Source organism: Prinia subflava, chromosome 8 (assembly GCF_021018805.1).
Source record: "Prinia subflava isolate CZ2003 ecotype Zambia chromosome 8, Cam_Psub_1.2, whole genome shotgun sequence".
Classification (NCBI taxonomy): Eukaryota; Metazoa; Chordata; class Aves; order Passeriformes; family Cisticolidae; genus Prinia; species Prinia subflava.
In genome coordinates this window covers 25782291-25808301 of record NC_086254.1, presented here as the reverse complement: position 1 = coordinate 25808301, position 26011 = coordinate 25782291, and the positions used below count along the sequence as shown (strand labels likewise).

Genomic DNA, 26011 nt, shown 5'->3' with positions numbered 1-26011 from the left:
AATGTGAAGCTCACTTGCAGACTGAAACCGCAGCCATCCCTTTTCCCTCCCCACATTTCATTCCATCAATGCAGTGAAGCTGCTTTCCCCTTAATGATGCCTTGTTGCAAGTATCAGTGGCTGTGGGATCAGCCTCTCATGTTGTTTCTGCACTTAAAAAAGGGAAATTAATGTTTTATATGTGTTTAAACTCAGTCCCTGTCAGCAGTGCTGGCACACGGAGCAGGCACTGCCCTGTGTGGCCCTGTCACGTGGAGAGGGACAACAATCCAGACCTGTCCTCTCTGCTGAGCTCCTCCTGGCAGGGAGTTAAGTGTCATTAAGTTACCTGGGGCTGGCTCCTTCCAATAGCAACTGCACTGGCAGGGGAGCCTGAAATCCCCAGGCTGAATCCTCCAGGACAAATCCAATTAGAACAGAGGCATTACCCTGGGCACTGCCTGTTATGGTCCGTGCAGTTTTGTATTTCTGAGCAGGGAATTTCCAGTGTTTGTGGTAAGGCTGCAGGCTCAAGTGCATTTAATTCAGAGATCTTTTTTGTTCTACTTTAAAAAAACATATTGTTTTCTGTGTTATATACTTTTTTTTTGTCCTATCTTTGAATCTTTGGTGCAAGGAATGCCAGCTGAGGGATGCTCTGGAGAATGTCTGCAGGTTTCTGGGTTTGAGCTAATAAAAGCCCCCCAAAAAATCAGAAAATTGGGTTCTTTTCAGGAAGAGAAATGCTCCCATTTTCTTTTCATATTCTCCCACATCCAGCATGTGTTAAACCCACAGGTTCAGGACTCAAGGAGAGTTTTTAGCAGGCAGCAGAAATAAACAGCTGGAGAACTGACCTTGTCAAATGTTTGCTCGATGCATGAACCTCCATTTCATTACTTTTGTATTCATTCAACTCTTTCCGAATTGCTGCCTAGGAATTGAAAAGACAAAAAACATGAACAAAGAATTCTGTATTTGTGAGCAAAATCCCAGACCTGCAGAGCAGAAGAGTTTTCTGAGGTAGAAGCAGGTATTGAGTACGTGTGTGTATATATATATATATATATATATATAAATATCAGAGCACTCTGTGCTGGTAGAAATGCTGAATATTTGGGTTGTATGGATTGGTGACACAATACTTCTCATTTGTTATTGATTGCTGACAGGGTCACAGAATAACACCTCAGGGCTGGTTGTCTCACATTTAATAAGATTCCAGTTGAAATTTATTAAAGATTAAGAGAAGCTGCCAAGAAATTGATCCAGTTTTCAGTCACAAATGCAAAGGTGCAGCTCTGACCCTGACTTCCTGATGTGTGCCACCAGTGTGTGAAGAACTGTCTCTTTCTTAAACCTGCCTTATTAATTGAAACATGAACACTGAAACAGTAAAGCCAGGAAAAGTCTAATTTTAATAAAAGTACATACAAGGAAAGTATAAAATCCTTATTCCATGGATTACTATGGAATAGCTTATTCACCATTTTAGAGAGCTTGGGAGAACAGCTACTGGAGCAGAAGTGCTCTGTTCCTTTTCTGTGAGTCCTCTAAACCCCTCTGTCCCTTACTGGGGAGACCTGGGATGTGTTTGATCAAAAATATTCACATTTCAGCACAAAGCCTCTTTCACAGTCCTGTGTTTGCCATTTTGCCAGTAATTGTCTCAGCATCCTGCTCCTTCTGCTTCCTGCAGCCCTGAAACTTCCCAGCTGTTCTGGCTGGAATCATGGTGGAATATTCTTACTACTCAAGCATCTAACTGTGACACTTAAATGGGGATGTAAATCAGCTACATGGGACAAAATGAGAGTTCATGCTTGAGAGAATGTGGGTTCAGTGACTCCTTGAGCATTCACAGGAAACAGGAGAGGAAATTTTTGCATGTTTGGGACAAAACTTCCAGTCTGAGAATAAAGGTTAATACTCTATTGGCTGGAAATGGTTCTGAGTTGGAGCCCCAAAAATTGTGTCCACCTTTCGAGTACTAAATAGACTTTTTCATGATACTGGTATGATTCCAACATAAAAAATCATGGTAAAGTTTACAGAGATGGAATGTTGCAGAGGTTAAAGCCTGTTGAGAATGTGAGGTATCATTACAGACACAGCAAGGAGAAAGCAGAGCTGTGTGGTGGTGTCAGTACCTTGTCTGCTGCTGACAGTCGTGTCCATGGTTTGTCTGCTCTCCTGTCGTAGTCCTGTGCTTTTGCCACTTCCACGTAATCACTGAATCGAATCAGGATCTTCCTGTCTCTCAGTTCATCAACTGTAGGTCTCTGGTTAAGCTGTATTCAGAGGTTTTGTGAAATAAAACCAGGGTTAATAACAAATGAATCAGTAAAAAATGCACTATTTGCTTCTTTTTGTCTTGGCTCAGTGTGCATTTACACCTATGGAAACCCACCCAACTCTTGGAAACTCCAGGGAAATATTTCATCATTTGGAGGACTGAGAGGAGAGTAAAAATTGTTTAAATTGGAGCTCTGGGCTACAGCACAGGGCCTTTATAATGGACAAAAAAAGAAAATATTTTAACTCAAATACTGATAAAATAAATTTTCAAAATGTAAAGGAATCATGATGAATTTTGTGTGATCTCTGGATGATTCTGGATGCTATAGGATGTTCTACTACAGGCAGAGGCAGATTGTGTGAGATTCTCAGCACTAGACCCACGTAAGGATTTCAGTCTAGCTTTAACAAGTTATCAGCATATTTGGTCTGTAATTCCATTAGGGATTTCCAGGAACAGAACAACAAGATCTCGTTCTTATTATGAGAATATTTTAAATGCAAAAAAAAATGTAGTATGATTGCAGACCTGGTGTTCAGCAGGGAATCAGCTCTGCTACAAGGAATAAAAAAGTCCTTTTCCAGCAATGGAGCTGACAAATATGCAGTGTGCAGACAAATACCCATTTTCTGAGTAAGTTTATATGGAAATATTCTACTAAATCTCAGCTGTTATAGAGCTGAGATAAGGTAGTTACATCTATAATTCATATTACCAGACACTGCTAGCAGACACTGCAGAGGAGGATGCTTATTAAGGGAGGTTCTGTGTAATAACAACCTCTCAGGTTGGTTGATATTGTGGTAATTTTGCTAAATTTCTAAAAGCTAATAGGAGGTACTGCAAGATTTTACCTTTCTTGTCAGTCTCTGCTTGATTTCCCTTCTTTCTTCCTGTTCCGTCTGGTCATTTCGTTCTGCGGAGAATATAAAGAAAAAGATGACTTTCCTCATGGGGAAGTTTGGTGTTTTCCCAAGTTCCAGGCAGTATCGAGCACAGCCAGAGGAGCAGTTTGTGTGTTTTGGTAATTCAGTGCATCTCTGGTGAGTGTTGGAGCACGGAGTCACCTCTCTGTGAGGACACCGTGCTGGTGCCAGTGCCAGCTCTGAACTCCACGGGGATTTAATGAAACAGCAGCAGCCACACCAACGCTCCACCCGGATCAACTTTAGGAGGAAAATCAAAACTCTGCCCAGCTGATCAATCATCCTGTTTGACTCTGCACATCGCTGGAGCCATTCATGGTGTCAGATGCTGAGGAGCCCCATTGCAGCAGCTCCAGAGAGCCCGTCCTGTCCTCAGCCCTGTTCTGAGTGTCCCCACTCCTGGCACTGACCTGCACCTTGGCTTTCCTTCCTGCCGGGGCTGCTGTGCAGAGCCCTGCCCCAGCTCAGCCCGTGTCTTTGTGTGTTGTGCCTATTAACATTGGAGCCGTGAGAACTCCTACACACGCTCTAAAAATAGCCCCGAGTGCTGTAACACTGTGAAACAGATCCCCTGCCTTAGGAAACGAGTTAATGGCGCTGCTATTCCCAGTACTATCTGTTACTAAATTAAGGCATGAGTCCATGACCTGAACAGAGCTGCAGAGCCAGAGAAAAAGGTTTAACCATTCAGGGATTCTCTGGGTACTACTGTGAGCTTTATTGTACCACTTGCATTGGATATTTTCAGCGTTAAAGCACACACGTGATTTCTACTATGCCTCCAAAACCCTCGAGCACTGCAGATGGATTTCCAAGATATTTTTAACAATGAAGCGTTTTTCTCACTGATTTTTGCACTCATTAGATGACACTGAGATGCAATCAAATCTATTTAAAATAGCATAGTAGTGCACAGCTCCACATGGCTAGGGTAGAAATGTAAATCAAGCGAATTTAAAATGCTATAATCTGCTGCATTACAGTTCAGTGGCAAGGCACAAAATGTAAAGAGAACAGGTCAGCTAAAATTAGTGCTGTGTCAGGGATGAGCAGCTATTTCAGCCTGCAACGTGTAAAAGGAGAACAGGCTTTCAAAAGTGGAGGGTATTCTTAGATATAGAAATATCTGCAAGAACTTATTCAGTCAGCTTTAATTCACCCATTTGAGAGTAGATATTCCTATTTTGTACTTTTTAAAATGAAAAATAGATAATTTTCTGTGGTGTAGTGCCTTTTAATGATGTGATGTGATATGCAGTGAGACAACTGTCCAGAGAAGCTGTGGCTGCTCCATCCCTGGAAGCCTTCAAGGGAGATTGGATGGGGCTTGAAGCAACCTGGTCCAGTGGAAAGTGTCCCTGCCCATGGCAGAGGCTGGAACAAGATGATTTTTAAGGTCCCTTCCAACCCAAATGCTTCTGTGATTCTAATTCCCAAAGAAAAGCCAAAAATACACCCTCCTGATCAAAAAATACATCCAAATATACTAAATGTGTAGTAACCTATTTTTATTCACTTGGGTTCAGGGCCTATTTCCAGCTCCAAGAAATAAATAGTTCTTTAAAAAATTAAATAACCTGAGATTTTATATGAAATGTTGGCAATGGATTCTGGAACTCAGGCATTATTGCTCAGACAACCCAGAGAGGCTTTTCCCATCACCATCACTGTGCCCACACAGATCCATTCACTGCTGAGGGCTGGTTCTGTAAATCTCAGCAGAGATGCTCCCAGTTCTGAGGGGGCTGGAACTCGTTCTGAGCTCTGCCAGCTCCTCAGGGAGCTCTCAGCTCTGTGTGACACCAAAGCATCTCCTGGGGTTCACAGGGATTGCACAGGGGGTTCAAGGGGTGCCTTCTTGGCTGTGAGTGCAGGTTTCTGTGGGTACAGCAAGGGCACATCTGACTCCTGGGCTGGGATTTTAGTTCATTTGCTTTTCATGCTTGGTGGGAAGCCAGCAGTGTTTCCGTGGTTAAAGAACTTGGAAGCTCAACAAAATTGTAAGAAAGTGCTGGCTTTAAGTTTGCTTTTTAAGGATTACTTTTATCTCAGAAACTACTCCCTAAAGGAGACAAGAAATCACTTTTTGAAATTGTGCTGAGATTTGCTTTAAAGTGTCAGTAGTTGTGCTTTACAATATGCTTCTCTTTTTACCAGAGTTGTACAAATGTGAATCCTGAGTCCATAAAAGAACTTCTGTCAGCAGTACCAATTATGAACATCAGAGATGTTGGGAAATGCACAACTTAAAACTGCACAAACCCTTACTACACCTGGAAGAGGTTGTGGAGATTTCACTGAAGGGTTTTTACATTGCTACAGCTACACAGGATACTCAGCTTTTTATATAAGAGGTAAATAAAATGGAAGTGGTTCTGATCCCAGCTGAACCTGTGTAAAGCCTGAGCAACTCAACAGAAGTCAATAAATTTGCTCCATGCTGGGAGCTCTTTAAATGAGATACAAATCTAGACCAGTATGTTTAGCTGGTATTCAGGAAGTATCTTTAATTCTGCTTTATCTTCTTTCTGCTTTATCTCTCTCTAAGCTCATTATATGAATGTATTCAAACTTTTTTATTATTAAAACTGGTCAGTTTAACCCAGATTAAGGATGTAACCAGCACACTTCAGAAAAGTAAACATAAAGGAACAGATTTTTTCAGTGGGGATCAGTTTTTCCTTAGCCAGGAAAAAAACTCCAAAGAAACAGATTTTCAGGGATCTTGGTTATTGACTCCTGAAAATCTGTCCCCACGTAGTTCAGGATCTTGGGTCACTGCATTTTCCTGCCTCTCTGGTAGATGACAGGTGAAGTTTGGCCAAGTTCACCCACTCATGTTGCAAAGAGGGTTTCCTTTTCCTCCTTGAACTGTGCACATGCAAAATAGAGCTCATTTTACTGTGTGTGATCTGTGCATTGGAACTGCACAAAAAATCCTGCTAAATACACATTATACAATGGAATCCCTTTCTGTGAAAACTGAAATGAAATCCCAAATAACTTCAATGGCAAAAGCATAAGGTTTTTCCCTAGGAACCACTAAGAAAGTTCTGAGACATGAAATTAGATAACGCAATGTTGATGACTTTTTTCCTAGTGAATTACAATCACATGATTAAATATAAATGAAACAGTGTAGGCAGCACTGCTTGTGTGACAGATTTCTGTGGCTTTATGTTTTATGCTTTTTAATGAGAACCTATAGTTCACATTATTCTGGGTGATTTTGTCTTTCAGTGCTAAAGAGACTGAATAACAGATGGATTCCCCCTTTTGAGATCTTTAGTAGAGACAATTTCAAAGCTGTCTCTCACCTTCCCCTAATTCAGCAGTTTTAAGGGAAGGGATTATGTTCATCACTTGTTTGATCCCTTGGAAACATTTAGGAAAAGAGTTTCAAGTTTTGCCTTGTGAATTTGAGAGATGCTGAGAACACTCTCCTGTGGCAGTGGCTGTGGCAGGCCTGGGGCTGTCTCTCTAATAATTCTGATATCTCAGGCTGATCTTTGCCTTGGCTTTGGGAAGATCTCCAGTGACAGGAACAAACGGGGCTGGGGAGAATCACATCTCTGCAAGGATGCTTCCCCCTTCCACTGTACAGCCACTGCTATTCAGTGTTTGCCTTGAAAATCCACGTCTTGAAAAATGTCCCTCCAGTTCTCATGGCACCGTGACACTCGGATTGTATTCCCCTCATGGACACTACTAACAGCAGAATCAAAATGAAAATTATTTGAAACCTGAACGGTTCTTTTAGTCCTAAAATTGCAAGTCTTTGTGAAAAATTAAAACTTTTAGGTACAGAAAATGATCCCAGTGAATTAACTTGTCTATTAAAAAAAAAATATGTTCTGGAAATGCAATCACTGATTTCAACACACATAAAATACTTTAGGAAAAAAGTACTCACGTTTCAGTATATTCCTTCTTTCTAGCTCCTCAACAGCGGGTCTTTGGCTGAGTCGCCTGCGGAAAAACACCAAAATGACATTTTGTACCATGCCTGTTCTTTGAAAAGTCTGTAGAATTCTGACTTCTGGTTGGTGTTTTCCTCAGGAGGGGACTAAAAAATCCCTCTCCAGGACTTGCGAAGAAGGAAAAAAAAAAAAAAATTCAGGCAGAGAATTCTTTCTATTATTTTTCTCAAATGCCAGAAATGCAGGTAAAAGTTCTCCTCTAGTTTGCTCTGCTGTCAGTGAAATGCTTCCTTGGAATGTGCATCCTTTTCATCCCACTCTCCAGACAGTCAGCGGGAACCAGCACTCTCCAGAGGTAAAATTCACCCTCAAGGCGCTTATCAAAGGAGTTTCACAGTCATCTTCTGCCTCTCTCACTGCCTTCACCTTTTTAATCACACGCAGCAGCACATTTCCTATTCTCTACTCCCTCCAGCCGTGCATCCTGGCTGCAGGCAGACTGGCAGAAATAAAGCTTTCCTGTGGTTTTCTAGCAGCCCGATCCCCCAGCTCTGCTCCCGCCTGCTGAATGCAATTCGTGTGCTGCTCACAGCCTCGCTCTGTCTGGGTGAGTGTCTTGGTTCCACCTCCCCTTCTCAGCAGTGCTGCCTCAGGATTGAGTCTTCAAATCATATGATCGGTGCCACAGCGATTTTATTGCGCATACTGAATGAGCCTCCCCCACGAGGCTCCGTGCTATCTGCAGAGGACCTCAGGTAATGGGAGCCTCCCCTAGGCACACACACACACACACAGAGGCTGAATTTGCTGCCTTTCTGTCATAATCCAGGCAGCAGATTGGAAAGAGTTTCCTTTGCTTCCCGGGCTGCGTTCTGGCAGCGCTGAGGATCCTCCTCGCCTGCTCTCGGCAGATGTTGCCAAGCCGGAGATGAAGTTACAGAGACAAAGAAAACCTCAGAGCGGGGACCACACTGCAAAGTGCTGCAGTTATTCCTCTGCTGGGCATAGGGAATAAAGGAATAATTATAAAGTCCTGCTGTAACGGGATCTACATTTTATCAGCTATACAGCAGATGGAAAAATGAAGTAATTGTTAACACGCTTTAAAAAAACCTGTAAAATCGCCTGATTCTAATTTTTCCTTGTTTTGTAAGCCTTGCCCAATATACATTCCAAATCAACTCTGTGGTCGTGTTATCAGACCAACAACTCCTTAGCCTTTTTTAGTTAAACTCTCAGGAAAACCTCTCATCCCTGGCAACAGGAAGCAGCACAACTACTGCACTAAATTCACACCAAGAGAAAACTTAGTTGAGCTCTTACAGTCTAACTCTCACTCTTCCTACCTAATGCTTTGTATCACCTAAGGCTTTTCTCCTGACCTCTGGGGTCTCTTTGGACTAATAAACCAGATACTCCAGCAGCAGAGGCTGCAATAATCCCAGCTGAAACAGGAATCATGCTAAAACTAAAGGCTTTAAACACCTATTTTTAATTCCTGTTACCCTTGAACTCCTCTCTCATTTCCCTGCATGTCTCAGAAGTTACACAAGTCTGGCTAGGCTTGTTTGAAACAGATAAAGTGCATTTTATAATATAAATCAGGGAAGAATGACTTACTTGGAGAGCTCATCTGCAAATGAAAGGTCCACCCAACCTGCAGCTCATATGCCTCTCTCAGTGCCATTCTTAATTACAGCCCAGCCATGTGAGATTGATAAATTCTCCCAAATCTGTGCATTAGATTTCAGAGGCCCCTTTTAAACTGGGAGATTGAAAGCCCAACAGAATAATTAGAGCAGTATGAGAATGCAAATGTATATGAATATTCCGTGATTCTGTGTGAATGCTCATATACAATATGTATGATGGTTGATTATTTAAACCCTGTTGCTTTTTCAGCTTTGGTAAATACATGTAAAGTGTCCATTTTTCTGTGCATACCCTCAGCTTTACCCCCAAAAGAAGGAAAAGGTGCAGACAGACCCAGGATTTTGTGCACATGAGAGCATTGCAGGGGTTTCTCCTGAGTTTTTCAGACATACAGACCACACTTCCAAACTTTGTGCCACAGTCACAAGACTAGATACAGATTTTGTTTAAAAATAAATCTCTAACAGAGTTTTGGGAAGGTGAGGATAGAATGAAACCACCAAGTGCAGCAAGAGTCACAATCAAATGAGAAGTGGCAAAAACCTCTGACATTGCTATCAAGGTCTGGGGAGATTTCATATCTATTTGTTATTTCTGCTGTTCAGGAGAAGCTTCTCTGTGCCCAGAATCAACTTTTGCTTCCTTTCTGAGCTGCTGTGGGGTGGCTGGGGCTGGTGAAGGGAAGGGCTCCAGATGCCCTGACAGAGGTGGGTCACAGGGGCTGCAGCACAGCCTGGGGCCACTGAGCTGGCCCGGGGTGACCTGGGGCTCCAGACTCGATCTCTGCAGGACTTTACCCCCTGTAAAGTGAATTCACTGCCTTGTCTGACCATCCCTCAGAGTGAGACCCTCCCTGGGGCAGAGCCCACCGTGCCCGAGCTGCTGCAGGGGTGGCGGAGGACACCTCACCCCACAGCAGCTCTGCAGCCCCAGCCACGCTTCAGAGCCCACCTGCAGCCAGCCAGGGCGAGGCAAGGACAGACAAGATCTTCTGAGGGCTCCTGGCAGGGCACAGGTTACCCCTGTCAACATCCACCTCCCTCCTGGAGGAGCTTTAATGTGAGAAACCATTTCAGGTGAGCTTGTGCCTCTGCTTGTGTGAGCCGTCCTCTGGGTGCTGCAGGCTCTGAGCAACAGGTGCTCTGCTCTGGATATTTGTTTCACGGTTTTTTCTCTGAAGCTGTTAGGAGTGAAATCCTGCTCTGTGTGCTGTGCTCAGTGAGTTTCCTTGGCAGGACTGTCCATCCCTGAGGAGAGCCGGAGCCTCGGCCTCAGGAACACCGCCACACCTGAGGGACACCTGGCCCAGGGAATGGCCCCGGCTCCCCTCACACCATGGGGAGGAACAGGGCATGGAGAGACTGAGGAGCCAGAGAGGGGATGCTCAGATCTCATATTTAAAGGAAACAGACGGCATGGAGAGACTGAGGAGCCAGAGAGGGGATGCTCAGATCTCATATTTAAAGGAAACAGACGGCATGGAGAGACTGAGGAGCCAGAGAGGGGATGCTCAGATCTCATATTTAAAGGAAACAGACTCCAGCTGAATAACAGTTCACAGCAGGCCGCGGCGCAGGGGAGGATCGCTCCGGTGTGTGATTCCGGAGGATGGAACAGGCCGTGAAGGAGCCTTTGTGAATGCTACAGCCTGAGCCCTCAGTGACCATGGGTGGTCTCCACAGGCTTTGCAGAGAGAGGACTTTGTCTGAGGCAGGTGATTTTGGGTCAGGGTCCTGCCTCAGTTCCTGCGGGTGCAGTGAAGTCCCTGGCCCTGAGGGAGGACGGGCGCAGGCCGCACCCGGGCCCCCTGAGGCTGCTGTGCTGTGCACAATGGCTGCAGGTGCCATTGGAAGCTCTGAGGCGGACAGGAGGCTCCAGCACTGCTGCAACACCGCGTGGTCGTGGCTGGGTGAGTCTTGTGCTTTCCATTTCTGTTCTTTTTTCACCCAGGGATTCACAGCCCCACGTGGACTCACCTCAGCGAGGTGACTGTGAGCTCCACGGGGAGCACGCACGTAGTCCACCACTTCTGTTGTGTGACAGTAATGATTTCCTTTCAGCTGATTTTGATACCTATTTCTTGCTTCTGGGAAAAACAGCCAATTAATGCTTGTATGTTCTTGGGTGTTATGAAAACCTAGGTTTGGTAATTTTTGTGCTGCCTGCTGAGGCAGGAGTGTTCCCTCTGAGCACCTGTGGGGCCAGTTCTTTTGGTCTTGAACCTTTCTTGAAAATGATTGAATAACTTGTAGGTAAGTCCTACCTCTGTCCAGATTCCCCCACAGTGTCACTGGAACTGCCATGGTCTCATATTAAGGGTGCTCAGACCAGGATTTTGCTTCTCTGTTAGTTTAAACCAAGGGATGCCAAGAGCAGCAGTAAGTGGAGCTGAACTGGCAGCACCTCAGAGGTGACTGCAGCTGCCTCTGGGAAACTGAGCATGGCTGGAGGCACCAGAGTCACTTTGCTGTAAGTGGTGCCTGGATAAAATTCAGAGATTGCTGCCCATGTGTCAGAGATGCTCAGAGTTTGGACGGAAACCAACATTTTCTCACAATACTAAAGTTGTCACTGTAAGTGTGTGGGGGTAAAAGGGGATGGACACACAGCACTTCACGTGCAGCTGCTTCTCATGTTCAGAAAAATTGCTAAGATTTTGTGTAACAGTTGTTCTGTGCAAAGTCAGCATTAACCTTCAAAGAGCAGGTGTTCTTCAGGTGTTTGAAACTTGGTGAGTGTTCTGGGTGTATTTTCAGACTACCTTTGGAATGCTTTCTCCAGTAATTTGGGCTCAGAGAGATGATAATAGGTATTTATTATAATCTCTCAGAAGCCAAAGACTTTGCTTGCTCCCATGTTCTCCCAGTGTCACTCCCGTGGGTGAGAGGAGCAGGTCATTGCATTAGCTCAGTCACCTGTGGTTCTCCCCAGAACACCCTGCAGGTACAGCCAGCTGCTCTGGCTCTCAGGGCACCTCAGGTGCTCAGAGTTTGCACATGGCCTCCAGGTATTTGTTTTCCCTGTGCAAGATGCACATGGGAATCCTCTGACGTCCACGAGCGCTCCCTGGGCTCTCAGAGGGGCAGGGGAGCTGGGGTGCCTGGCTGTTTCCCTTGGGGGGCATGTGTGGTGTATGATTGCAGCAAAACAGGCTTCCCTCTGCCATCAGAACCCTGCCATGAAAGGGCTGGACACGAGCACAAGTGCAGGTGAGGGTTTGGAGTGTGGGGAAGCCACAAAGGGCTTGTCCCCTCAGGAGCAAGGTCACATGTTTGTGAGCCCAGCGAGCCGCACATGTGCCTCTGACTGCTGATCAGGGGATCAATATCTGCTTCACACTGCCAGATTGTCTCCTTCACGCTGAAGGGAATGAATGTCTTGGGACCACTGTTATACAAGGATTGATCCTGTTGGACAGTTACAGGTGACTGAGTGCTCAGCAGGCGGAGGATCATGTCACCAGCACCCAGGGGCTGCTGTCAGATGGGCAAGGCATCAGTGTGTCCTGTGAGCAGGAGCTGCTGCCAAGTGCTCTGCCCTCACAATTCCCCCAGCAATGTCTGCTTTGGCCCTTGTGGGAGCTGCATCCCAGCAAAGCTGAGGCCTTGCAGGTGTGGCACAGAATGGCTGGTGAGAGACCAGTCTGGAGCAGGTACAGCCCCCTGTGTGCATGAGGGGCTATGCTGACTGCCCACACCCCAGGCAGCTCGTCCTTTCTACTCAGCCCACCCTTCCTCCCTCTTATTAGCCTGTATCTCACCTTCCTGGCAGACTCAAGCAAGCATTCAGGCAGAATCCACTGAAAAACAGCTCAGGTTTGTGTGGTTTCTTACCTGTCCCCAAAATGTGTTCCTGTTTCCCAAATATACTTTTTCATAGAATCTGTTGCACAGTATCTGTGTGTATGATTGCCACAAAAACCGAATTTCATTTGGATTTGTAGCTGAAGCCAAAAGTTACACTTTGGAATCCTGTTGCTGGTGTTAGTAAGATCCATGTGATTGTGACAATCTTCTCCAAAGGGAGGAGTGAACTGGACACGTGCATGTGCCCGTGGACCCTGGACTGACAAGTGAGCAATCAATCCACCATCAGTAAATGAGCTGTAGCCAGCAGCAATTGCATTGATTGTTCCTCGTGTCAGGTGGTTTTGCAGATGAGTCGGGAAGGGGGGCGGTGGGAAGGATCCCTCTCACAGCCCAGGCAGAGGGAGGAGAAATGGGAGTGCCCTGGTTTTGCTTCTCATAGAGCTGCTTGTGTCTGCTGCCCATCAGGAGGCAGAGGCTCTGCCTCTTAAATTGGCATCTCTGTTGCCAGAACATCATGTTCAATTCAACAAGAAGTTTATTTTCATCCTTCCTATAAGTAGCTGTGAAGAGGATGTGTGCCAGGGCTTTGAGTCACCCACGCACTGCACCGTGCCTGCTTGCAATGTACAATTATGGGTAGTAGTAAATCCATGGTGGGTGGGACTTCTCTGTTACTGTCTGTACGAAATTAGAAGGCAGACACCGAGACACAAACTTGTTTTTACCCCAAGGTAATTCTGGATCATGTAAAAAGAGGGAACTGATGTGCCAGCATTTCCCGTAACAGGAAAATCATAGAATCAGGATAGTTTGAGTTGGAAAGAACCTTTAAAGGCATCTTGTCCAACACCCCTGCAATGAGCAGGGACATCTTCAAGTAGATCAGGTTGTTCAGAGCTTCATCCAACCTGACACTGAATGTTTCCAGGAATGGGACATCCACCACCTCTCTGAGTAACCTGTTCTAGTTTTTTACCACCCTCACTGTAAAAATATCCTTGCTCTTATCTAATCTAACCTGATTTAAACCTTCAGTTTAAAACCATTCCCCCTTGACATATCGCTATCTGCCCATGTAAAAGTTGCTCTCCCTGTTTTTTTATAACCCCCTTTAATCCCTGGAAGGCCCCAACATTGTCTCCTTAGAAGCTTCTTCTCCCTAGGCTGAACACCCCCAAAGCAGAGGTTCTCCAGCCCTTGGAGCATCCAAGAGTATCATCCTAAGAGCAGTTGCTGATGTTCTCTGGCAGTAGGGAGCTCAGAGCAGTGTGAAAAGGGTGAGCTGGTTTGCTAAATGCTGGGAGTTGCATTCTTTAAAATCCCCTGCTATTTGTGTCTCTGTGCCATCGCGAACTATTTTTTGCATCCAAATAAGAAAACTGCAGATAAGGCAATATTTATAGCCTCTGTGACTAAATACATGTGTTATTTATTTGTTTGGCCTTTAGTTCTGTCTGGATTTTCAAAGCTGCAAATCAGCACGAGTTCAGTTAATTATGTTGTCACTCATCCACCGGGCAATTACAGTTGTCCATCATTATCATTTCTGTGATAGGAGCCCTGCAAAGAGTTCAGATTTCAGCTGAAATAGAAACCCCACATTTGCACAGCATGACCCTTGTATCATAACCCCCTGTCCCTGAAGGACCTGCCTGTGACAGGTTTGTTATTGCACAGGGCTGGCAGGGCTGGAACACCCCCACAGCCAGGATCTAACTGTGTCACAGGATTCAAGTGGAGAGGGCTTGAGAATAAGCACTGTTCTCACCACCTGTGAAAGCCCTGCTGCATTTGACCTTTGGGTGCCTCATTTTCCCAAGGTGTGAGGACGAAAGGCCAGGCACAGCTGGGAGCAGATCAGGACCCAGTTCAAAGATTGCTGCAAAGCTCAGTGCAGATGCTGAGCATCCTTCCACCACCTTCAGGAGGCTTTTGCTTTCAAACCTCTCTCCACACTCAGATAAGGACTCTTGGAGGATGCTGCTGCATGTCGTGGGACCAACATAACATAACAGCTTTAATTTTCATCTGAGTTATTAGTTAATATGCAAGAACTAGCATGCTGACATGGGGTTCGAATGTCATAACTGCTTATTTCAGAGCAGCAGCTTCCTCCTCTCCCTTCCACCTGCTTCCCCACTCTGTGGTTTAACACAGCTGCTGGATAGTGGCTCTGTCCTGTTTGTGAAAGAATTACAATATTTAGTCATTTGGGTGACAAAAGTACAACAGGTTGTTCAGCCAAAGACGTGTTCCCTGTCTGTGTTTTGATGAGTGTCGTGTTCAGCAGCAATGTCGGTGTGAGCAGCACTGCTCTCATGAACAGCAGCTTGTTCTCACTTCTGCTCTGCCTTGCAGCTGGGCAAAGAGCTGGTTTGGGGAATACTTTCAAGGTAAAAATAGCTCAGCAAGGCAAAGGGCTGAAAGAACACACTCTTCAAATCACAGGATGAGTGGTGCAGCTCCCAGCCCCCCTCCTCTGCTGAAGGTTGAGGAGAGCTTCAGGTGGGTATAAAATGGGAGTTGAAGGTTCTTCCAGCAGAAACCAAGTGCTGGGTATGACCTGGTCACACTGTGCAGGTTACTAAAAATGGTTAATAACATTTCACTGTAAAGCAATAGATTTTCTTTCTTTTTTTTTTTCCTCTGAAATTGGAATAAAACTCTGGAGCCCTGTGTTCCCACAGAATGAAAAAGCAAAAAGCAATGCTGCATATCTCAGGCAAATTGAGAACATTGTGGGTTTGATGCTTCAGGACAGGCAAACAAAAGCAATCATATAAATCCCAGAGTTTTAGTTCTATCCCATTATGTGTTTATTACCATGATATCATTTTAAATAAAGACATCTGCCACTGCTGAAATGATACTAAAATCAACTCTGATAGCAACTGCATGAGCAGCAGGAGGGAGTCAGAAATAACCAGCAGACAGAAGCAAATCTCAGCCCAGTGGTGGGGACACCACTGACCTGAGACTTTCCTGTCCTAGCAACAGTTGCACACTCCTGAGTGCTTAGTGGGTTATGATTAAAAAATAAGAAAAGCGGGGGAAAGGTAAGAAAAGAAAAAAGCTAGATTTTAACTTCACTGTATGAACAATCCCTAATACAATGTTCATGCCTGTTCTCCTCCAGGGAGGCTGAGGCTGGCTTGTCAGCCACCTTTGTGCCCTGCACAAAATGAAATGTCTGAAGGCTCGTGACTCAATTTCCTGGGAAGCCAGGAATGCAATTTCAGCCATGGTAGTCAGCGAGGACAGGGATAGGATGACAGAGACATTTCAGTCCCATCTGTAGCTCTAGCTCCATCTCAGAGGGCAACAGAGACGTTGTCCATGGATGGAAGTGTCCCAGAATGTCCTGGCCTCAGCTGGGATGCTCAGGGCTGCACTGAGATCCTGCAGTACTGTGCGTTTAATCCAGAAACAGTTGCCCCTACAACAGATGCCACTGCAATGTACAACTGTGGGATTTGGGTCACTGGAAGAAACCACAGCTGGATTTGCAGAGAGCACACAAAGTACTGGTGTGTGTGGGCTGCCAGCTGTGTGTCAATTCTCCTCGTCCCCCTCACTCTGTGCAAAACAATTTGAGAAAGGCCCCTCTTCCCTTTGGTTGAGCTGCTGGGAATTTCCCCATGAGGTGTGAGCTCTGGAGAACCTCCCTCCCTGTCACCTGCAGGGGTATACCAAGGACCCCTTGGCAATCTGCAGAGTCTGGGAGGTGACAAAGAAACCTTTGCAAATTGTCTTTGCCCTCTGCAAGGAGCAGTGAGGATTTACCCCAGAGCTGGGGGTATCAAGCTATGTGAGCAGTAGCTCCAAGCACGAGGGGACAGGCTGTGGCACTTCTTGCAAACTCCTTGTAGTGTCAGGCTTGATGCCAAAGAGCAGCTTTCTTAATTACTGAAGTAAATCAAGGCAAATGCAGCACTCTCCGAGTACTTTGTATAACCCCTGAAGGAAAAACCTAAATGACAGCAATTTCTGAAGCTGCAAATGCTGCTGGGACAGGCAGGCCCTGCTGGGACTGTGTGTGTGTGTGTGGCTGCACAGCTGCTCCCAGGCTGCAGGAATCTCTCTGGGAACGCTCCCCCTGGCAAGGCAAGTGCTTTCTAGTTCTCGCCTGTCACTCACCCACACAGCCTCTCCAACAGGATGGGATATCCCTGCCTGCAGACAGCATTTCACCATCTGCTGTACTATTTTCTGTTCCTCTCGTGCACACTAATGTTGGCCCAGCATTTTCCAGGACAGTTAGACCAACAGCTTGGCCTCACACTGTCTCTGACTTTGACTGACCAGAGCCATACCAGCCTTTGCCCACAGCAGGCTCTGAATCCTGCTTTTTACTGCACTCCCATTTATTTCCTTTTAATATTTTGCTTCTTTCAAAATTTCTCTTGAGGTTATCTGTTGATTTTTCAATACAAAGAGTGTTCCTTCTCTCAGTGCGGGGTGAAATGAGAAATTCCATTAACAGCTCAAAAATGTGGCCCAAAAAGTCTGTAGGGGTGTGAGTCCCCTCAATAATGATCAATTTGTAGCTCTTTCACCAGCAGCTCTCACAGTGCTCTGCACAGCTTGTCTGTGTGGTTATCTCTGTTGTACAGAATAGGAGACTGGGGCAAACTGTCTTGTGTAAAAAACCAGATTTGCAGCCCCTCTGGGAATTTATTCATTTCCCTCTGCAAGTGGTATTCCAGTAATTCTGTTTTTCTTTGTTTATTAAATTGAACAGGGTGAGTAGTAGGACTTGTCACTCGATGCCACGAAGTATGACACTGAGCACTGCAGACTTACAGGAAAATACAGGGAGGATTTGAGTTTTAAAATGTCATCCTCGTATTCTGTTTGCTCTTCCCCAGAGCTTTCTGGGACCCTCCTTAACTTTGTTTAGAATCCTGTGTTTAGTTATGGTCACAAAAATCCAAATAGAATTTGCTGGCTAATTTCCCACAGAACAGAATATTCTGATCTTCTGAAATCCAGGTTCCTCAATTGAATAAAATGTAATAATTCAATTATGTAACATCATGTTTGGACGTTCCAGCCATGGTTTGTTGTGGTACAACATGCACTGTCTCTCCCTGACAAAGCTCAAGGCTGCCACACAAAACCTTTGTGAGTTCCCATCCCATTGTGCCACCTCCGTGCTCATCCTTAGAGCTGTTCCTTGCCTGAGGAGGGAGTGCAGGCTGGGGAAGGGCAGGCAGAGCTGTGGGAGCCGCAGTGACTGTCAGAGCTCACGCAGGCCTTGGCTCTGTGCACACACCCTCCCTCAGACCCTCATTTTCCTGCCTTTTGCAGCTGTTGTGTCGCTGCAGCTGATGCACAATCACAGCATTGCAGTGCTGGGCCTGTCCTCCACCCCAATCCCTGCTAACCCTGAGCCTCCTGCTCCCATCACCCCTGCAGACCTGGGCTTGGCATCTCCACACTCATCATTCCCTGTCACCTTTCTCCTTTATGGTGTAAACAGGCTGATAAAGGGATTTCTGTGAGCTTAACCGCACAACGCCCATAGATACAACTTCCCTTACCACATCAGTGCGAGTTTGTTTAACCTTTTCTTGAGAAGGAGGATTTTTCCCCAGCTGGGTGGTATTTGGATTGCTGCAGCCACTCCCAGGGATGATTAGAACAAGGCTGCAGTGTAGCCTGGCCAGAATGTGGCTTTTGCAGACACCCTCAAATTAGGCTGATCTCTGTGCAGCAGGCCAGCTGCTTTCTGCAGAGACTGCTGAGAGGGCCTGGCTGTAATTTTTTTTTAAAACAAAATTTCTGAGAAACTAATGAAGTATTAATTCATTCAGAATTTAATTTGCTTAATGAATATGATCATCTCAAGCAAATGACACTGGTGGCTCATCTGTGAGCCACAAAGTCTTGATTTGGAGAGGGTTTTTTTCTGCAGTGAGGCAGGTTTTATTCTGCTCTTTGTTTCTTGCCTGGGTAGTATTCTGTATAGCTTCAAGAAAACAAAATAAGTGACACATCATTGCAGTACTTGTTTCTAATGTGATTAGAGACTCAGATTCTTTCCAACTTGCTGGTTCTTGTTTCCCAGTTGCCTTGATATCCTCTGCATAAGTGGACTTTCAACACGAGGAGATCCTCAACCCCCAAAGGTGTGGTTCATTTCTTCTTAATTTCACTGGATAAAACCATGAGCATGGATTTATAAACCTGAAAGTCCTTGGTTTTGTTTGTTTGTTTGTTTTCTGGTGTGTTACATATGAGAGCTAAGGGAAAAGCTAGAAGAGTACTTTCCAGGAAAAACCACTCCCCAGAGTCTGCAGAGGTCAAGGTGTGCTGGACACTTGGATGAGTTAATTATCCTGAAAAACAGATCCTGAAGGGAACTTGCAGTACTCTGGCTGACTCAAGTAGCTCCCAAGACCTTGTAAAGCTGCAGCTTGCCAGGTGGGCACAGGCAAACACAGCTAAGAGCCATGTTTTAATAACTGATACAATTGCACATCATCTATTGAGGAAAATCAGTGACCTTCTGTTCTGACCTGTTTTCTCTCCTTCCCCCACTTTCTATTTTCTAAATATTTATTTCTTTCATTTTTCTCCTCCCTCACCTTCTCTGAAATTATTTCAAAAACATAGAAACTGTGCTAGACTGACCCAGATTTTTCTATATGAAAGCAGCAAGCCCAAGCCTTCTGTTCCTGGAGGAATTGAAATCCTGAATGAACCAGGCTACAGAAGTTGTGCTCAGAGCTGCAGGAGGAGGGAACTGTAGTAACTCACAGAATTTAGTGAACCAGAAACTGCAGGGTATGAATTACAGTTTCCTTGGATCACATGTACTGAGACACATGTACTGAGACACATGTACTGAGTTTTCTTGGAAAAGAGCCCAAAGATATCATCAAGTACTTCATGGGAAAGTTCAGGTGATTAATCTCAGACCCCTCCCCATAAAGCAGGGATAACTCAGAGCTGTGCCCCCAGGGACAGTGTGTGCAGCTGTGGCCCTGCACAGTAAGGAGGTTTTTTTCTTCTCCAAACCAAGCAACATTTCAGATTTTATGGGAGAAGTGACCATTTAGGTATTCTGCAGGCAATTCACTGCAACAGTCATGGTGACACTCATTGATACCCAGTCTGCCTATAAATTCTGTTAGGTTTGAAAGGCAAGTGGGAGGAGAACCAACACAACATCCAAACTTTACCCCTCTCTTCTCAAATGCTTTCAAGTGGCACATCTGAAATGGATGTGTTAAAAAAGATGCAGCCAAACCCCTTTCTGGCTGAGCCTGTGCTTACACAGTTCACAGCCTGTCAGATACACACTGTCCATCCCATCTGGCTTCTGTTCCAACTAAGTGAAGTAAGTGCTTGGCTTTAAGTGCAGAAAACATTTTTTCCTGAATTTCATTAATATATCTAACCCAAAAACCCCTAATCCTAAATCCTCTCAGTGACACGGTGACTGTGCCTATACAAAGTGAGGGCTGGCACTGTGAATGCCTGAATCCCTTCCTGCCCAGCCCTTGGGTTATCAGGAGCTCACAATTGTCACAGCATCTTGTTCTGGTCAGGTTTTCATCCCACAACAGCACAAATCACTGTGACAACCAGAGCAGCTTACTTTGGTCTCTATTGATTAAGCTCTGCAAATTAAATTAAAGTAATTTCTTTCTCTAATTGCTTGTACTGCAGACCCACACAAGCTCAAGGACCTGAATCATAATCCAGTGTAAGGTGAAGCATTACAGAGCATTACTGGCATTTTATGCATTTCCTCTTTGGTTTATGACTGCTTGTCTCAGCACTGGGGTAGAGCCCACATCTTCAGGCGTGTGGAGGTGCCCAATTTCTGGGAAGGGATCTGAGCTGAGCATGTGCTGCTGTTAGTGGGCGGGTTGGCAGGGCAAAACAAGTGCACTGTTTTCTTCCCAAAATGGCTTTTTCCTTATTCAATGACACTTGCTTAAGCGGTTTTCCCGCAAGTTTATTTATGTGATTATGTTCCCCTGTGATACTTACGGTTTTCTGCACTCTGATTTTTTTATTTCTAGTTTGACTTGTGCCACTTATGCCAGATCTATTCAAGGAATTGACTGTGTGTCCCAGAAAAGGCCCTGTATGTTCCTATCTGTGTTTCCACCTGCTGCTCTGCTCTTCCCTTACCTGCTGTGCTCTGACCTGCTGCCCTCGCCTTCACTGTGCTGTAGAAAACAGGTTTCATTAGGAATTCCCAGCACCAAGCCAGGGAAGCAGAACAGAGCAGTGTGAGGAGATGGTGTCTTCCCAGAAGACAACCTTCAATCAGCTGTGCACTGGGAATTTGTTACCTGGCAGAATTTACTGCCTCTGCAGCAACAATGCCTCATGTTTGCACAAATACCCCACATTTTCAGCAGGGGGTGAATGTTGAGTCCCCAGCAATACAGTGCTGCACTGAGAGCAGCTCTGGGTCATGTGCATGTGTTCAAACCAGAAAATAACACAGCACTAAGGCAACCCTGTTTCAAGCCTTTATAAATAAATTAGTGTGTTCAGAAATTCTTGCCAGACGAGCTGTGGGCTGGCCTGAGACAGCAAATTGCTCATTCTGGTTCAGCTGCAGATCATGGCTCTTGCCCAGAGCTGACTGGGTACTCCATAATTAATTGTGCAAGCACTGCTTAAGCAGGGAAGCACCTCTGGTTTAAGAGCTTCTGTCTGGAGGGCCTGATTTGATCACACACTCGGGGAGGTCAGGTTCACTTGCTGATCAGGGATTGGTGTTAGTGAGGTTCATTCCAGTCTTGGGGTTTAATACCTGAAAGGGAACAAACCTTTCTCAGGCACTGGGACAAGGGGACAGCGTAGTCAAGGTACAGCATGTACAGATGCACTTGAACCCTCTCTAATCCTTTGTTGGAACTGCACTGCAGCTCCCTTGGACTTGAAAAGCCATGTAAACAGGAGGCTGAACTTACTTATTGCTTGGAGACGTTAATGACACTTGAGTCTTCTCCCTTTCCTCCCGATTTTTACCACTGAAGGCTGTCTCAGGAGCTCTGGCAGCAAGCACTAACCCCCAGCCCCTTGACCAGGCCAGTGCTGTCTGTCACTGTGTTCACAACAGGCTTTCCAGCTGTGTGCCACTGCCTGACACCAAGGAGGAGCACAGGGAATATTAATGCCTTGAGATCTGGACTTCTTAATCCTGGACTCAGCACCAAAAAAAAATCTCAGCTTCACTTGCATTTCCTCCATTCTTCCTACTGCTCCCCACCCCATTCCTTTAGAATATCTTTCTTTTCCATAGCCTGAAAAGCAGAGGCTATAACTGCAAAGGGGCAAACCATTAAAAAAAAAATCCCAAATCCTCACTGAGCACATGGGTGCTGTGCAAGCTCTTAATAAAATCCTGCAGCCATGAGCAGGTCTGACAGCAGCTGGTCCCCCTGCCAGCATCACGTCTTGCTGGAGCAGAGCGAGGAGACGGGAGACTCCCTCGGCTCCCACACGCCCACAGAATTAAATTGTGGCTCTATATTTAGCTCCTGTCTCGTGTGAGGAGCTGAGCCGTGCACACACGCCCACGCTGCGCCCGCTGCGTTATTTTTAGCATCAGCGAGATGGTTACCTGGATGGTGCCTGCCCAATAATGAAACGCATTAAATTGTACACAGCTAATTAGTGCTGACAGCTGATCTGGGCTTTGTACCTGCCCCCCTGCCTTTCTGTCTCTGCAATGAATCTGAGTCAAGTCTTCCCAGCCTTCTGAAATTAGGGCAGTTCCCTGATTTTTAGTCCAGTGACCGGGAGTTGGAGCACAGCTGGAGATTCACCTAAAAAACCCCTGCTGATCTCCAGGTGAGCTTAGCCTGGGCTCAGTTCAGCATCTCCGAAACTTCTGCATTAGGGATACCAGTAGTTTGTACATGTACCAACACACCACTTTTTTTGGTGTATCTAAACAAAATGTTCTCCAAAGTTCAGCCTAGTTCCCGCTGAATGTCTCAGTCTGAGAGGCTGATGCCTTTTCAGTGAGCAAAGCTGCTCTGAGACATTTCTGTGGAGAAGTGGCACTGGCTGTGCTGTCCTTGGGAAACATGGTACAGCTTTTGTGTTTCAGTAGGTGAAATTGTCCTTGTGAGTGCTCTGTGATGAGCTGTGGTGCTGTTCTGCTTTTAGGCTGCCAGTCTGAAGTGCTTTTTCCTTGGTATTGTTCTGCCTCCAGAGCACTGTGAGCTTCACACTCTGTTACCTGAGGGACAAACCAGGGTCTCATCTGGGTGTGCTTTTAGCTACATCTGCAGTTCCTGAGTGAGTCAACTCGAAAATGTTCACCAGGAACCTCTGGGCAGCACCACAGCTACAGATTCCAGATGTGGTAACAATTGAATAAAAATGCCTCCTCTTCATGTTCTGTTGCCAGGAAACCTGGCCCCAGCATCATCCACTTACCCAAGACAATGTTTTCAATGTGGTAAAGATCAGCTTGAGGTGCTCAAGTTTTGGTTCCTCTCTGTGGACACAAACCCTTCATTCTTCCTGTCTGACTCCCCTGCCCACGTTTCTGTATTTAATTCCTGTCCCCATAATCTTTTAAGTGCCACTTCACGCATCTTGTGTACTTGTACAAATACCAGAGGAGGTGAAGCAGCACATGAAGTGAATATTACAAGTATAATCTTTGCCAGGAAGTTGTATTTTCATTGAGACATTAAGTTATACTGCAGTGTCTTTAACTGTGGTTATATTCTCAAGAAGCACGAGCCACTCAGGCACTCCAAAAATCATCTTTCTAAACAGATATCAAAATTAATTAAACCACCTTTTCCTGAGTCACCTTTCAGTCTAGCAAGTCTTTCCCTCCTCCAGGTTTCAGCTGAAACCCCTTCTAGAACAAAGCGTGTCTGTAAGACAGGAAGCAGATATTGCAAACAATCGTACTTGCAAATGTCTTTTCTGCCTCGTGACACAAAACCAGCTCTCAATTCACTGAATTCCATTGAGGGCTTATTATCTGTGCTCTGAACATGTAATAATGGAACCAAGACCTGTTGGGAGCCCTGTTGCCTAATGCACAGTGGAGTATTCCAAGTGTACACCGTGCTCTGGGGCACTGGGGATGCATGGATCAGTCAGAGCAGCACTACAGCACAGGGAAAACTGGAATGCTGCCGGTTTGGAGGGAGGAGGAGGGGAAGGGCCACGTTTCCACGGCAACAAGTGGTGGATTAAATTGGCTGGGAGCACGAAATACAGGAAATACACTTTTCAAAAGCAGCGATGCACATAAATGAATCCTGGAATCTCTTCTCACGCTGCTGTCAGTCAATAATAAATCTGAAGTCTGTAGATTTGCACTGCTGTAAAAGTAGAATTTGTCTCAAAATACAGAATTTCCCAATCTCTCTTTTGAGATGGAACGAGTGGGAAAGTGAAGGAAAATAGGGGGTTTAGCTTTGGCTTCATGAACACCCATCAGAGTGATAGCAAAGAGTTGCTTTTTCTCAGCGGGTTCACTGCTACTGTTGAAATGTGTTACAACCAGAACCACTTAAATAATACAGCGGTTTTGAGAGGATGCTATTCTTTCGTCTCCCCATTTTTAAAGCTATATAAACACCATTATATGGTGTATTTTGCACTTTATCTATGTCAGTACATCTTTCCCTCCCGAGTACAGAGCGAGGCTGTGTCAGCTGTGGGGCTGAGGCAAGTTGCTAGACAGCTACAAACCATCAAACCCCTGCAACTGTGCTGAAAAATATCGACCCTGTTAACAACCGCCTGGTTATGTGCCATTCTTATGCAGTCAGCCATTGAATAACTACTTGCTAATCTGCCCACAGATCATTCTTTGTGCTAAACACAGATCTATAGCCTGATGGTACACACGGATTCATGATTTACTGTTATCTAAGTGTTACTATTACAGCAGCAGCAACGTGCTGCTCTTTTCTGCACAGGTAGTGGCAAAGCCCTGCAGAGAACAGACATTCCTACTGGATCCCATCTCCCAGGCAGCACTTCCCACCCCAGCACCACATTCCTTAGCTATAAACCTCCAAGTTGTCACACAGAGACTGTGCTGCACAAGTACCAGTGAAATGAATGAGTGCAAACACCTCAAAAGCTCATCCAAGAATTTCACTCTTCCCGGTTTGGTTTCATTTCCACACCACAGCCAGGCTCTGCTCTGAGTGTGGGCTCTGGGGTGGCCTGGGTTTCGTGGGGTGAGTCCTAGTCAGAAACTCCAAAGGGATATCTCTCAGGCTTTGGCTCTTTGGCCTTTGCCAGAATTCATTTTTACTTTGTTGGTTGGCTGTTGGGTTTTTTGGACACCCACTTGCTCTTCCTGGTGTTGTAAATATTTTCCTGCATTCATCCACCACCTGAGCTTGTTTGCACGGTTGTGTTCTATTCTGGTGGATGAGTTAAGAGCTGAGCTGAGCTCTGCCAGCACATATGTGCTGGAAGTTGTGTGGGAGACTGCTCCCAATCTGTTTTGCCTTTCCTGGCCATTCCAGCAATCTCTGCGCCGTCTGTTCCCCGAAATGCGCTCAATCTTCCACATTCCGGGAAGAAGGAACCAAATTAAAGCCTGGCTTCCAACACTGGGAACAAAGATGGCTTTTAGCCATCCTCTAGACATCACCAGTGACACTGATGGGCTGCACCCCAGCTTGTTGCATGAGATCCCAGCAGGCAGGGGAGGCTCCCTGAGCTGCATTCACCTACACACAGCAAATTTCTGCCTCCTGGTGGTGACCAGCCCCTTTCACCTGTCCAGCAGTGTCCCCTTGTACTGACATTTGACTCTAGGGATGCAATCCTTACAGTATTTCTCTAGGCTCATTATTAAAGCAAGACAAATGGTAAATGAAAATAAAGGGGTAAAGCTGTAGTTACAGCACCTGAAGCTGCAGTTCCATCAGACCTTTCACACCAAGAGAGGTCAGGCAGGGCTGAAAGAGATGTGACCTTCTAGGCATTTCAGCAATATGAGATGGGGCTGGATGTGACAATCTTCTCATTCAGTGAATAGTTTGTGATGGTTGAACTCGGTTTTAGTGATGCAGTGGGGTGGAAGCTATTTTTTGTGTATTTTAAAGCAATTAAATTAGGTTCTTGATATATGAAGAGATCTCATGAGTTACTGAATGGCCAAAATAATGGAATTAATGATATTGGGGTGCAATGTGAAGCATTTCCCTGAAATGCATGCACAAGGCTTGCAAGGTCAGGATGTTCACGGCCCACCTTTGCTTCCTAAGGTGATTAATGGGACACACCTATGACCTGCTCTGTCTGTAACTCTTGGAACTCAATGTACATTGCAGGGGAGTCTTTTCTGCTTGTCTGGATGCACGTCCTCTGTGGCAGGGTCTGCCACCTGCACTGAGCTGAGCAGCCCCTGGCACAAAGCGCTGCTCCCCTTTGGGTGCAGGGTGCTGCTGTGCA

The 26011-nt window shown here is 45.6% G+C and overlaps 1 protein-coding gene across 2 annotated transcripts in view; it reads right to left on the bottom strand.

The window, feature by feature from the left end:
- The window catches only part of PHACTR3 (phosphatase and actin regulator 3), a 94308-nt gene that overhangs the window by 1283 nt on the left and 67014 nt on the right, over positions 1-26011 (bottom strand). For both annotated transcript variants that reach the window (XM_063404262.1, XM_063404263.1), the window contains exons 9-12: positions 7118-7173; positions 3133-3194; positions 2130-2270; positions 837-913 (exon numbers count right to left, since the gene is read on the bottom strand). In XM_063404262.1, coding sequence (XP_063260332.1) covers positions 837-913; positions 2130-2270; positions 3133-3194; positions 7118-7173 — 336 coding nt within the window. The remainder of the gene's footprint in view (positions 1-836; positions 914-2129; positions 2271-3132; positions 3195-7117; positions 7174-26011) is intronic.